The sequence below is a fragment of the Neofelis nebulosa genome, chromosome 15 (assembly GCF_028018385.1).
Source record: "Neofelis nebulosa isolate mNeoNeb1 chromosome 15, mNeoNeb1.pri, whole genome shotgun sequence".
Taxonomy (NCBI): domain Eukaryota; kingdom Metazoa; phylum Chordata; class Mammalia; order Carnivora; family Felidae; genus Neofelis; species Neofelis nebulosa.
Window position 1 is genome coordinate 44,114,485 of NC_080796.1, and position 12,473 is coordinate 44,126,957.

Here is a 12,473-nt window from a genome sequence, read left to right on the forward strand (position 1 = left end):
TAAACTGGTTATTGTTGCAGGAGGGGATTGGGAATGGGGTAGAATAGGGGGTGAATGTTTAAAATGCAGACGACTTACCACCTTACTGAGAGAGTTTCCTTTATCCTTGCACTGTTATAAAATGATGGATGACACATCCAAATGATGACATCAGGTAAGTCAAAATAGTGACCCCAAATGCCAATGAGAATGGCTTCCTGCAAATATCAACAAGAATGTGATCAGTGGAAACCAGTAGTATCTCCAAAGTGAAGATGAAGGCCAATGTGGAATTGGCAATTGGAGCATTTTTTTCTCATCCTGAATTAAAGTCTTATTTATTGAACCAGGGGATGTGCAGTGAGCTTAAGATGTGTGCAAGAACATTAAGGCTTCGAGGTAGGAGGGTAGTTTTCTGAATACCGTTTTTTCATAGACCTTGGACTGAATTTACTTGATGATATATAATCTTTAGGAATGCTACTCTTCAACAAAGCATAACACTATTATGCGAGGTATTTGGAGTGGTTTTCCTTCTAGTCTTTTTGTAATTCAAATCTAAAAGATAAGTGGGAGTGGGTGATAAAGGGAAAACATCACATTTCTCTCAGAGCACAGGGGATCATTGGAATCCTGCCAAAACCAAAGATAGGTTAACCTAAAAGCAACAAACTAATAATTGTTCACGTCTATAATGATGGAAGTATATTAATGTTATTGCACATAATTTTAAGCTCCCTCCCCCTCTCCCTTTCATCTTCTCAATCTCTGTCCCTATCTGTCTTCTTCCTGTCTTTGCCTCCACCCTTGTCCCTTCTTTTATTCAACAAAGAGCAGGTGAGAGAATAAGTCAAGTAGGATTTAGGATTTTACACTGAAGACAGGAAGGGGTGACTTGCCTATCACTTTGCTAGATATGTTGACGTGTATCTCGGGTAGAGGTTTGTTAGTAAATACGTTGCTTTGTGTGTTATTAGGTTATGAAATTCTAGAGATTGAAAATTTTCGTTGGAAAATAACAACTGTAACAAATGTACTGAAATTACTTTGGATTTCAGTAACCACAGAAGAGTTCTACATTATTTTATGTGCTTGTCATTGGGGCAGTTCAATAAGGCTTGGATGTATTTTATTTGTATTTGGTAAACACTGATTTCATTTTACCTTCAACAATAATGAATGAAGCTAGGACTTCTCTGTGCCCTTTCTACTTTCATTTTCTTAATTCCCCATTCAGTAATCTTTCAATTTCAGTTCTTAAATCTTATCACTTCTAATCTTTTCCAGTTTCTCCCATTCTCGTTCTCCTCCCATTTTCTCTTACTCACTCTTGGGCCATTTTCCCTTACTCACTCTTGTTGAACTGAATTGTTAAAGTACTTGTGTGCTATCATTTGTTGTTGTTGTTGTTGTTGTTAATTAAACACTGAAAAACATAACATTTGACTATTCGTAGAAATGAATATATGTTAAACATATAAAATCCAGAAAAAAAAACCCCACATCTTTATAACCTCAATATCCAGAGATCACAATGTGTTGGCTTATTATTTTTTTAACAATTTTGGTGTATTTCTCCCCATTCTTCTATAAAGAAATACACCTTCTGAGTAAGAGAACACAAAAAATTTAAAGGCCTTTAATACACAGTGCTAATGTGCCCTGCAGAAGCTTTTATCCGTTGTACGCCTCTATCAACTACGGGTTCCCTAATTCAGCACTACTTGTCACACTGTTATTTTTTCTTCTGAAGTGAATTGAAACCATGGAAAATGTTGTTGCAATATCTCAAATTGTGTTTCTTATATTATCACAAAGTTGAAACCATCTTGTAGACTTGGGCATTGTGTATCTGTTTGAGAATTTTGTTTCCCTGTCTTTTGTCCAATCTTTGCCTTGTTTCTGATTTGCTAAAAAGTAATCAGTGCAGGGGTGCCTGGTTGGCTCAGTCAGTAAAGCCTGCAACTCTTGATCTTGGGGTTGTAAGTTCAAGCCTCACTCACGTTGGGTACAGAGATCACTTAAAAATAAAATTGTAAAAAAAAAAAAAATCAGTGTGTACCTAGAACTTTTATTTTTCATTTTTTGTTTTCCTAGAAACACTAGTCCTCTTAATAATCCCCTTTAAACTTTATCTTTCTCTAGTGCTCATTGATAAGTCTTTTTCTTTTTTTTTTTTTTTTTTTTTTTTTTTACAATTTCTGTTAATTGATTTTCTTTATGTGTGTGCTCCGTCCTTCTGAACCCAACTGCTTTGGACAGTTAAGAAACCAGCAATCCAAAGGGAAGAAGGCAGGGAATAGCTGCTTTCAACTTTATTTCCCCATTTATATCTTTAGCCACTATATCTAAGTCTATATACCTCTGTATGCATCTATCTATCTATCTATCTATATATGTATTTGGTAAAATATACATACTACCACACGCCGTATATCATCTCTGTATGTTGTGTGTGCATTTACACACATATATGTATATATATTTATATACACACTGTAATGGACTGGGGAGTTAGTTAACTCAGATGAGTATATGTTGCAGGTTATGATTCATGTATTTATTTTGTTTTCCTTTTTCCATCTCCCATGAATACAATAGGACTGAACTCAACAGAAAAGCCCAGTGTTCTGGCTCCAAGCGACCCCTTACCTGCCCGCACCACTGCATTCTCACTTACAAGCATCTCTGAAAGAGAATATAACTCCTCAGAGACCACGCCTACTCTTAATCCAGACAATCCTTCAACTGAAGACTTCCTGAACTCTTTGGATAATGCTAATACTCTTAATGTGACAGGTCGGCACAGAGGTGTCAATTAACTGAAATGAGTTTAGGAGAACTTGTCTTCCTTTTTGAATCTGAAAGTTATCAGAACTGTTTTTCTTTAAAATATGTGTGCAGTTTCTACAAATGTGGTTTTATTCAAGCATGTAAAGTGTAGAACATCCAGGTGTTCATGCAATTTTGACTGACCAAAGTAGTGAAGGCAAGTTGTTGAGGAGCTGATGGACAGGGAGGGAGGGAAGCCCCAGCAAGTAAGGCTGGTGGGGAGGGGGAGGGGAGTTTCTCCAGTAGCCAGTGAACTGCTTGTGCTGGGTCATCGCCGCCACTGTTCTGCTCACTTGGGTTTTCTGCAGTGCCAGCCGGGTCAGAACTCGGTATTTCAGCACTTTGTCAGTCTTGCCCTCCCTGGCTGTAATTCCAAAGTAGAATTTTTCTTTGTTGAACTCCACAATCTCAATACCAGAAATTACTGGAGATAAACAATTTATTTTTGAAAAACCACACCGAGGATCAATAATCCAGCTTTGCTGTTTGAATTTCCTCCAGGGATATTGGCATTAAAAAAATTAATCAAGGTTGTGGGCCTTAGGGCGGAATTGAAGGGAATGTGACCACATTCATAACAGTGATGTGGGAGGTATTTTTTACCAGTGAAGACCACTGATGCTTTTCAGAATCCCAATAAATCTGTGGTTTGCTCATTCTATATTTGATGCTAGGTCTGCCAGTGTATTTGGCACATAAATCCACCATCATGAGGGTTGTTCATGCCTTTTCTGAAATAATGTGCTATGTTGTCATTTTCTGAGGCAAACAGGTTTATAGACATTAGAGACTAAGCTATTTGCTTAACAGTGCCATTAATCTTAGTTTGAAAAACAAGTATGTTCAACACTGTCTCAGAAATTTGGTGGAGGGGTGCATTGTCGTGTTTTGAATACCATATTGATGAAGTTTATTGGCCATAATAAGCAGTTAATTAAATGATAAATGCCTCCTTATGTTGATTACAGAACTGTAAATTCAATCTTTCCTCCATTTTCTCCTTCCACCTTAGCAGAGTAATGGCTAGGATCTATCTAAACATTGCAGGCATTTGAATTCATTGCCCAAAATTTTAACAAAAAGAATGTGAGGAAGAGGGTGTTAATGGTTAGGTAGAACATTCCAGGGTAAACTTTTTTACTGACGGAGTGATGTCACACAGTTTTCTATTTTAAAGTTTTCACATTTAGCTTCACGTACACAAACACACACACATATAATATTCCCTATGAAGCAAAATGTGAAGAGAAAATGTTTAAAATGGAAAAGATTAGAAAGGATGAATAATAGTAAAATACTAACTTGATGGTGAAATTCGCTTGGAAGGTTTCTTACACTTTCAAATAAAATAAGACATTCGATCTCCCTACAAAATAACTTTGCTCTCCGGTGATATTTCAATTCTCTACTGGGATAAAATCGTATGTGTTATTTAATTTATGTTCGCAATTGATTCGTATTGTGGAATACAATCCAATTTTCCTGCTTACCGATATACATAGGTAAAAAAAAATCCCTTAATCCATGCTTCTAACAGTATAATATTTTCAAGCGTTTTCAAAATTGTTCAAAAATCATTATAATAGGCATCTGTTTGCATAACATTAAACTTAATTATGTGATATTATTTTTACAAAAATATTTAATGCAGTTGCAAAATATCAATATAGAAGTATATATAAAGTACATACTTTATGCATATATATATGCATAAAGTATGTACTTTATATATATACATATATATATAAATGTATATATATAAAGTATTTACACACATACACATTGAAAATACTATTTTCCCAAATCCTGATCCTTAAAGGTACCATACCATTTTATCCATGGCGGTATATCCTACAGACTCTAGACATGTGATTCTCTGAGAGAATGTGGGTGTGTGAGCAACTGTTTCCCCACATCTTTTCCAATACTAGATATTATTAATCTTTCAAAACTCTGCCAGTATGATAGTTAAGATATTTTATTTTAACATCAAAAAATTTCATAGTGATGAGCACTTTTGCATACACTCTTTAGCCATTGCGTATATTAGATGTCTGTTACATGTCTTGTCCATTTTTCTATTTTTCTTTTTTTTACGATTTGCATATTGTATACTGAGGGATTCTTTACTGATTCTGCCTACGAAGAAACACCCCAACTTTCAGTTCATAAAGTTGAAGGAGAATCCAAAAAGCTCAGAGAGACTTGGAGGTTAAAAAAAAAAAAAAAAAAAGCCACCTGGAAACCTGAGTCATCTATGACTTCAACAGGACCCCAGGAAGCCTCTGGGAATATGTAAATGAAGAACTCTGGTGCCACCTTCCTGCCAGGCGAACTTAAATAGAGGCAGACACACATTTTAATAGATTGGGTCATTTCACGGTTTGGTAAACAAAGATGCTGATAATGTCCTAGTTTTTAAATGTTTCATCTGCAGTAGGGAAATACTGAAACGATTTCACTTTCTTACCCTAGGAGTTACACAGCCGCCTCCCTTCCCCACGCACGCAGACTCGCAGGCGCCCTCTGCCGGATCTGACACGCAGACACCTAGCAGCACTGCTATCCCTCCCGCACTCACCCCTGCTCCGGGGAAGAATGACACATCAGGTTTGCCGGGCTTTTAGATTTGTGCAACTGTGGAAAGAGCCTGACAGCTGCCTGTGGTTAAGAGCGGTGTCAGGGAATCCAACCACTTGTTAAACGTATAGCACTCGCTAGTTGGTGAATTTGGTATTTCATACTTTCATGTTTATCCTTAGTTTATGAGGACACCTACCTAAGGTCCTTCTAGTACAGATGAAATAATAAAGAATGAGACTTCGCAGAATAAAGGAAAAACCTGTTCCGGAATAAATGGTTACTCAGGGTGTTCTATACGTTTCTTCATATTGGGGCAAGACCCACGGCACAGTGAAAACTTTTGCTAATAATAAAGAACAGTATGTATGAAATGTTACCAATAGACTTCCAACCAATAAACAAAATCCTGAAGAGTAGATGACTTCTATTTTCAGTGAAAGCCACTAAGAAATTGTAACCACAGTTTGTTTTTTTAAAAGAATGGGAAAAAGGAAATAGATGCTTCATTTTCCCCATCCAAACATTAAGATTCAGCTTAGCATCTCTGTATGTATATAAAACAAAGCAAAATACTCCCTCCCTTATCTTTCCAAATCAGGGTCTAAGTCACTTCATGTTGACTTTTTTTTTTTTTGTCCTGAAAGACAAAAATCCACACAGACATATATAAAAATGTGATGGCTTCAATGCCTGAAAATAAAAAGATATAAATGGGAAAGCCTGTGGAGCAGGCACTAAAGTGGCCTTTCTTGGAACATGAATCAAATATGGAAGTCCAACATATCAAATAGAATAATTATGAGGTATTAAAAGTCTTCCGTTGGCACAAAAATCATTACAGGCAATGCACAAACTTAAAGTGACCTGGGAAAGAGTTGCCCTCCCTTCCCTGCCTTGTTCTGCCCACTCCAGCTACCACGAGAACTACAGTAAGACAATCTGGAACTTTTAGCAAAGCCACAGATTCAGAAGTTACAGATGAGAAGGAGCTGTAAAATAACTGAAGAGGACTGGCCTATAGGGGCTGGTTGTTGCAAAAACCACTCTATGTGTCCTCATGAAGAAATTCTTCCTCTCACGGTGGCTAATTCCACTAATTAAAAACTGATTAGGATTCATTAACCTGATGAAAATTGAAAAAGCAGGGGCTTTAGAACAGCATGAGGACAAGGGACTCTTAGGGGAGGCAAAGAGAACAAGCCTGTGAAAGAGAAGGAAAGAATGTGGAAGAAGGAGAAAGACAAACCTGCTGATTTTTTTAAAAAAAATTTTAATGTTTTTAAATTTTATTTGAGGTGGGGGAGGAGCAGAGACAGAGAGGGAGACCAGAATCCAGGCTCCAGGCTCTGAGCTGTCAGCACAGAGCCTGACATTGGGCTGAACTCAGGAACCCCGAGAGCACAACCTGAGCTGAAGTTGGGCTATTAACCAACTGAGCCACCCAGGCACCCCAAACCCACTGATTTTTAAAGCTCAGCAGAGGGTCATTTCTGAGTCTATTTTTTTTTTTAAGAAGAAAAATTAAACCTTCCTACCCTTCTCTGTGTTGTGTTGGAGACCTTCTCTGGGGATCCAGAACTGCAGAACTGATATTTATGTTATTCATTCTACTCTATGGTTTACTTACATGCAGGGGAGGTAGTGGCTTTTGAAGACTGAGCTGAGAACCTAAACTCAAATTTTTGGAAGATGCCTTTTCATTGCTAATGGCTGTAGATGTGAAGTTACGGACTGTGCTCGGTTTATAATTGGACGATGCCTGCATGCTTGTCCTGAAACCGTTTCCAGAATGTGCATGCCTGTTTCATTCTTCCGAAACCCTGAGAATCTTACAAATGCAAGACTAATCTTGTATCATTGAACTGATGACCCCAGGGACCATGACAGGGAAATAACCAAACAAGGTCAAATAAAGGCTAGTTAGCATGTCCTTTGTTTTTGCCGCGACAACTACCGGAGTTCCAGTCCTCTAGTAGGCATCCAGTGAATACATACTGATTGCTTGTGTCGGAATTCTGGGTGTGATGTCTGCAGGAAGATGTAGCATGCCTTGGGTGCTTTGAAGCTTGGCAACGACAAGTCCTAACCAAATACGCTGTGCAGTTTCTTCAGCTACGACACCTAATTCTATACATATTTGCTTAGGTTTGCTTGGAAAATAAGGAAATGGTGTCTGGATGATGCAGAAGTTCTTTGGTTCTAAACCAATTTGATTTTTTCCTGGCAAGGGCAATCAACATAGTGAAAGTAGAATTGTAACCTCCACCTGGAAAGGAAAACACCCTGAGCTCAGCAGCTGCAAAGGCAGAAGCCCATTCAGCTCTCATGTAAGAAAATTAGAGCTAGGCATCTGCACCCAGAAAGGCCTCCCCAGGGAGGTGCCCCCCAGGCAAGGTTTCCAGCACATGGCACGTTGTGCTTCCTCTTCTTCCAACCTTCACACACCCTTTGCCACCCAGAGCTCCGCAAGCCAGCACCCCACTCTGTCCCTTGGGTGCATTTTCGCCATCACCTAAGGCATCCCTTGGTTGGAAAGCTTGGCCTCCCTGGCTTGTGCAAACCAGCTGTCTCCTCAGGTGCCAAATATTTTACAAGTGGTGCTCTGATTACAAAGCTGCCTAGGCGTTGAGTTGCACAATGTGAAACTTCTGCAGGCCTGGCTGGTTTTCATTCAGTTTTGCAGAACACAGACAGCTACGTGCTCAATCGTTGCTTGGCCTAAGCCTCGATGCTCGGTTTACACTGAATGTCTGGCCGTTGCCCTTCTGTGGCGAAAACGGATGACCGTGATGATGGCCTTTCTGATTGCAGGTTTTCCAGGAGAGACGATTCCACCCAGCACCTTCCCTGCAGACACAGATTTCACACCAATAGCGACCCTCAGCCCCGCACTCAGCAGCTCTGCTGCCCTACCCTCATTCATCTCCAGCATCACCACCAAAGATAACTCCTCAGGTTTGCCCGCGGTGCTCTAGGGGTTTTGAGTTGTGGGTAATGAACTGGAAATTTGAGACCTGAATGCAGTTCTTTTACGTATTACATACCAAATATTATTTACAGCGACGTTTCACATACCGGCATCAAATCAGCCAAAGTAAACTTGCCAGTAAGCTTTGTTTCTGGGCGTGCTTCGTTTTGTTATTCATATTATGAAAGTTCAGGGCAAGGAAGAAAGAAAATAGACTTTAGTGTCATATAGCTCTGGGGTCCAATCCAGTCTGGTTAACTTTCCGGCTGACTTTAGCACAAGCTACTAATAGTTTTTGTGTGATGGTTTCCCTTCTGTAAAAATAGATATTGTAATATTCATTTTAGGGGATGGATGTGAGGACCAAATATGTAAAATGCCTGGGAGGCAGTGAGTATTTAAAAAGAATAAGTGGGATCCTTATTAGTAATTAAAATAAGGAAGTTATTGAAGGAGAAAGTAGTTTGAGGAAGATTCACATCAGGTAAGAATTACACCAACAAATGAACAGTTTCTCTCAACTTACTGAATGTCAAGCTCTAATTATTGGAACTATTGGTTATCTTAAAGGGCCATTGGTAGGTAGATAAGGCTTTGGCTCACTTTCCTGTTTTGACAAGGAGCAAGTGTCAATTCCAGTGATTCAGTTAGGAGAGAAAGAAAGTATCCTTGCTGAAGAGTTTTTCCCTTGCCCTTCATTATGACAAACTCACTAACTTTTATTCTCTGTTCATTTCCTTGCAGATCAGAGTCTTACGTCCACGTCACCTGCAACAAGCATTATGACTGCTTCCGCAACAGGTGACAATCTTACCCTCAGCCATGCAGTCATACCACTACCATGTACCAGGGATGTGCTCGTAGAAGGGTCTTCCATTTGCTCTCTCGGGGGGCCTTTTTTTTGAGAAGTTCAATTGAGTATTCGAATGATGGGGGCTGCGGAATGGCAGTTAGTCTTAAAACACATATTTTAGCTGTGCAATAGCTGGGGAGATCAGGGCATAATGTTACTGTGATATCTTTTCATATCATTATGACATCCCCCAAGGGTTGTGTGCTTTATGCAAAGGCATAGAAAAACGATCAAAAATACTATGACTTCTTTCTCTAAGAGTGGGCTTAGGTATTGGCATGAAAAAGAACAAGCCTATCCATGGGACTCCCCGTTCCAAGTGGCGAATGGCAGAGGATTGAGTGCAGAGCTCCAGTCATGTGGCATGGACCATGCAAGCAAAGGCAAGAGATCTGAACGGACCCAGCAACTGGCGGTGCGGCCAGTGGGCTGGCCATGGCAGAGCGGGCAAGCCCATGGTCCTCTCTCAAATTCTTCCAACTCAAAGACCGGATGGGCAAGATCTCTTGGCACATTTCCACCCATTCTTCAGTTAAATACAAATATGCTTCCCCCACGATATGTTTCAATTTGTTGAAAGAGCCATTCACTACCCTGGATCCACTATAGGTGCAAAGAACTTACACAAGTTAAACTAGAGAGTGAAGCCGCCTTTGCCTATTTTCTGATTTTTTTTTTCAGTGAAAGTGTCAACTGAACTCTCTAGGGGTTATAATGATATAAATCTATTTTGAGAGTAATCAAGGGGAGGAGGACCTTTACATGTTTTTGGGTACGTGAATGGTTAGCCAAGTCACCACGCCATAATCGAATGTGTGCTGGAAAAAACCTCAACATTATTATTATTATTATTATTATTATCATTATTACCTTCATGTTTATTGGGTTAAACTCATGAAAATGTCTTACAGAACTAGCTCATTAGTTTATAACATTTGAAGTTTTGAGATTAAAGCATTATACCAAGCACTGTGTTGTACATTGTACAAAACCTTGTGTTGTATGTTAAAACTAACTCACAGACTTTCCAATTTATGAAGTTGAAAGCATTGTAAACCTCCTCACCCCAAACGACCATAGCAGAGATGTTGTAAATGAAATTTTAATAATTTGCTTTCTCTCTTTTTTTTTCTATTACAGTTCCTACTACACCTAAGCAATCATGTGGTAAGTTTGTTAATTTGGAGGCAGCATATATCACTTTAGAATAGCATTTTCCTTATCTGCTTCTTCATTCCAACCTCCAGGAGCCACTAACAAGCTAGACTCACTGGCTCCCATTTCCCCGCAATGATTAGCTCTAAATCTTAAGAGCCTGTGTCCTTCAGAGGCAAGAAACTTTGATGTCACATTCAGACATAAGTTTTGAGCACCAGAATTAATAATTACTAGCTAAACAACTTTGGTGAAACCACTTAACTTCAGATTGTGTGTGAAGTGGAAAATACCAAACTTGCTTTGGGGTGGCAGGAGTTAAGGATGCGTTGTAACAATAAATGTGAAATGTGGAGAATGTCTTCAAGGCTTATCAAGTAAAAGAATCTGTTTTTGTCTCTGTCTCTCTGTCCTTCTGTCTTGCCAGGGTTTGGCTCAAAGCAGATGTTTGAGAACAGCTTGTACAACCCTCTTTGCACGTTCCTACTCTCTTCCCAGTGAAAGTAGTCATTCATGGTCAGGGCTTAACCCTCCGCACATTGCTAAATCTCACCACCGAAGTCTCTGCCTTCAGTAGCTGTCCATGCGTTATAATGTAAAGATCAGCCTTCATATGTTTGCTTAATTAATATGGTCTTTTATGATCATATTCCTCTTGTGTTATTGCCTCTTGACGCTCTTCACTTAACTAATATGAAACTACTTACAGTTTCCTAAACACATAATGTTTACATCATGCGTCCGTGTTCTCTCCTGCTCTTCCTCTCCACTCAGAATTCCTCTCTATCCTCATCCAGCACCCCTGTTCCCACCATCTATTTTTCTATGTCCCGCTCATATTTCAAAATACAAACTGAGTCACCCACCTCCTCTGAGAGCCTCTCCTATCCTTACACTCTGACTAGATTTCTCCCTAATTTCCTCCCTTATTACTTTGTACACATTCTTATTTTAGGGGTTTGCTCGTCTGCAGCCACCCGTCTATGTCGGTCTCCACATTAGACTCCACATTTCTAAAAGCCGATGGTTTGTATTCTTAGTGCTTGGGACAGTGTCTCAAACATAATAAGGGCTTAATAATGTTCATTGGATTGAAAGTAAGGGACAAATTAGTATTTGTTGAAAAGATATTTTTTACCATTCAACAATGTTTTTTAAACAAAGAAGAGAATGCAACGTAGCGCTAAGGGGAGGTACTTAGGAGGGTTCGTTATCAATAATTCTACCTAAGTAAAGGAATAATGAGGCCTGTGGCCCCTGAATTAATGTTCCACAAATTTGGAGAAATAGGTAATCAACAACTGCATTTTAGGAAGTAAGGGAAATGATAAAGCAAGAAGAAACTCATCAGATGTTTCATTCGTGTATCATTTCAACAAGTAATTCAAGCAAGTGTGCCCCTGCTAATGACAGGTTTTATGTAATGACTTGGGTTTATGGTGGTGTTCAAAATACACTGGCCTTTGCTGTCATAGAATATATAGTCGAGTTACGGAGATGAGACATTAATCTATTAATCATCCAAGTATAAACTTAAAAGCTGAGGTCCTTGACAGGCAGTCGATGTAAAGGGAATTTTGAAAAAATAATCATGGACACACCTGATGTGTTTCTTCTTTTTTTTATGTTTCTGGGGACATTTTGTTAGATATTTGATACTTTTGAAAATCTATGTTAAAGCGCTTGCCTTTGATGTAAGCTTATGCTGAAAAATTTTTAAAAAGGGAATCCACATTTTAATTTTCTTGCAGATGAGAAATATAAAGTTATCAGTGTGAAATATCGTTATGACTATGGAAATAATTCATTTATAGCAAAACTAAATGTTAGCTATGATGTGAAGTGTGAAAATGCCATATGTGAAATGAATGAGATCCGTAACCTACCAGCATGTGAAAATAAGAATGTTACTATCAGTCATACTTCTTGTGATCCTCCAAATAAAATTATAGAATTGGACGTACCACCAGGTAAGTATAAATTGGTTTCTATTTGTATATTTACGAAAGAATACAATTCCACGTGTTTTTCATTCTAGCGGGTGAAGGAATCTGTCTGGTAAATGAACAGGGGTGAGGGGAAAGATGTCAGCTGGACGCTAGT

At 38.9% G+C, this 12,473-nt stretch overlaps 1 protein-coding gene across 5 annotated transcripts in view; it reads left to right on the forward strand.

Moving 5' to 3' along the window:
- Positions 1–12,473, forward strand: part of PTPRC (protein tyrosine phosphatase receptor type C) — a 125,115-nt gene that overhangs the window by 58,471 nt on the left and 54,171 nt on the right. For 2 of the 5 annotated variants that reach the window (XM_058700992.1, XM_058700993.1), the window contains exons 4-9: positions 2,581–2,778; positions 5,287–5,421; positions 8,206–8,349; positions 9,107–9,163; positions 10,356–10,382; positions 12,122–12,340. In XM_058700992.1, coding sequence (XP_058556975.1) covers positions 2,581–2,778; positions 5,287–5,421; positions 8,206–8,349; positions 9,107–9,163; positions 10,356–10,382; positions 12,122–12,340 — 780 coding nt within the window. The remainder of the gene's footprint in view (positions 1–2,580; positions 2,779–5,286; positions 5,422–8,205; positions 8,350–9,106; positions 9,164–10,355; positions 10,383–12,121; positions 12,341–12,473) is intronic. The other 3 variants (XM_058700994.1, XM_058700995.1, XM_058700997.1) reach the window with 3 other exon arrangements.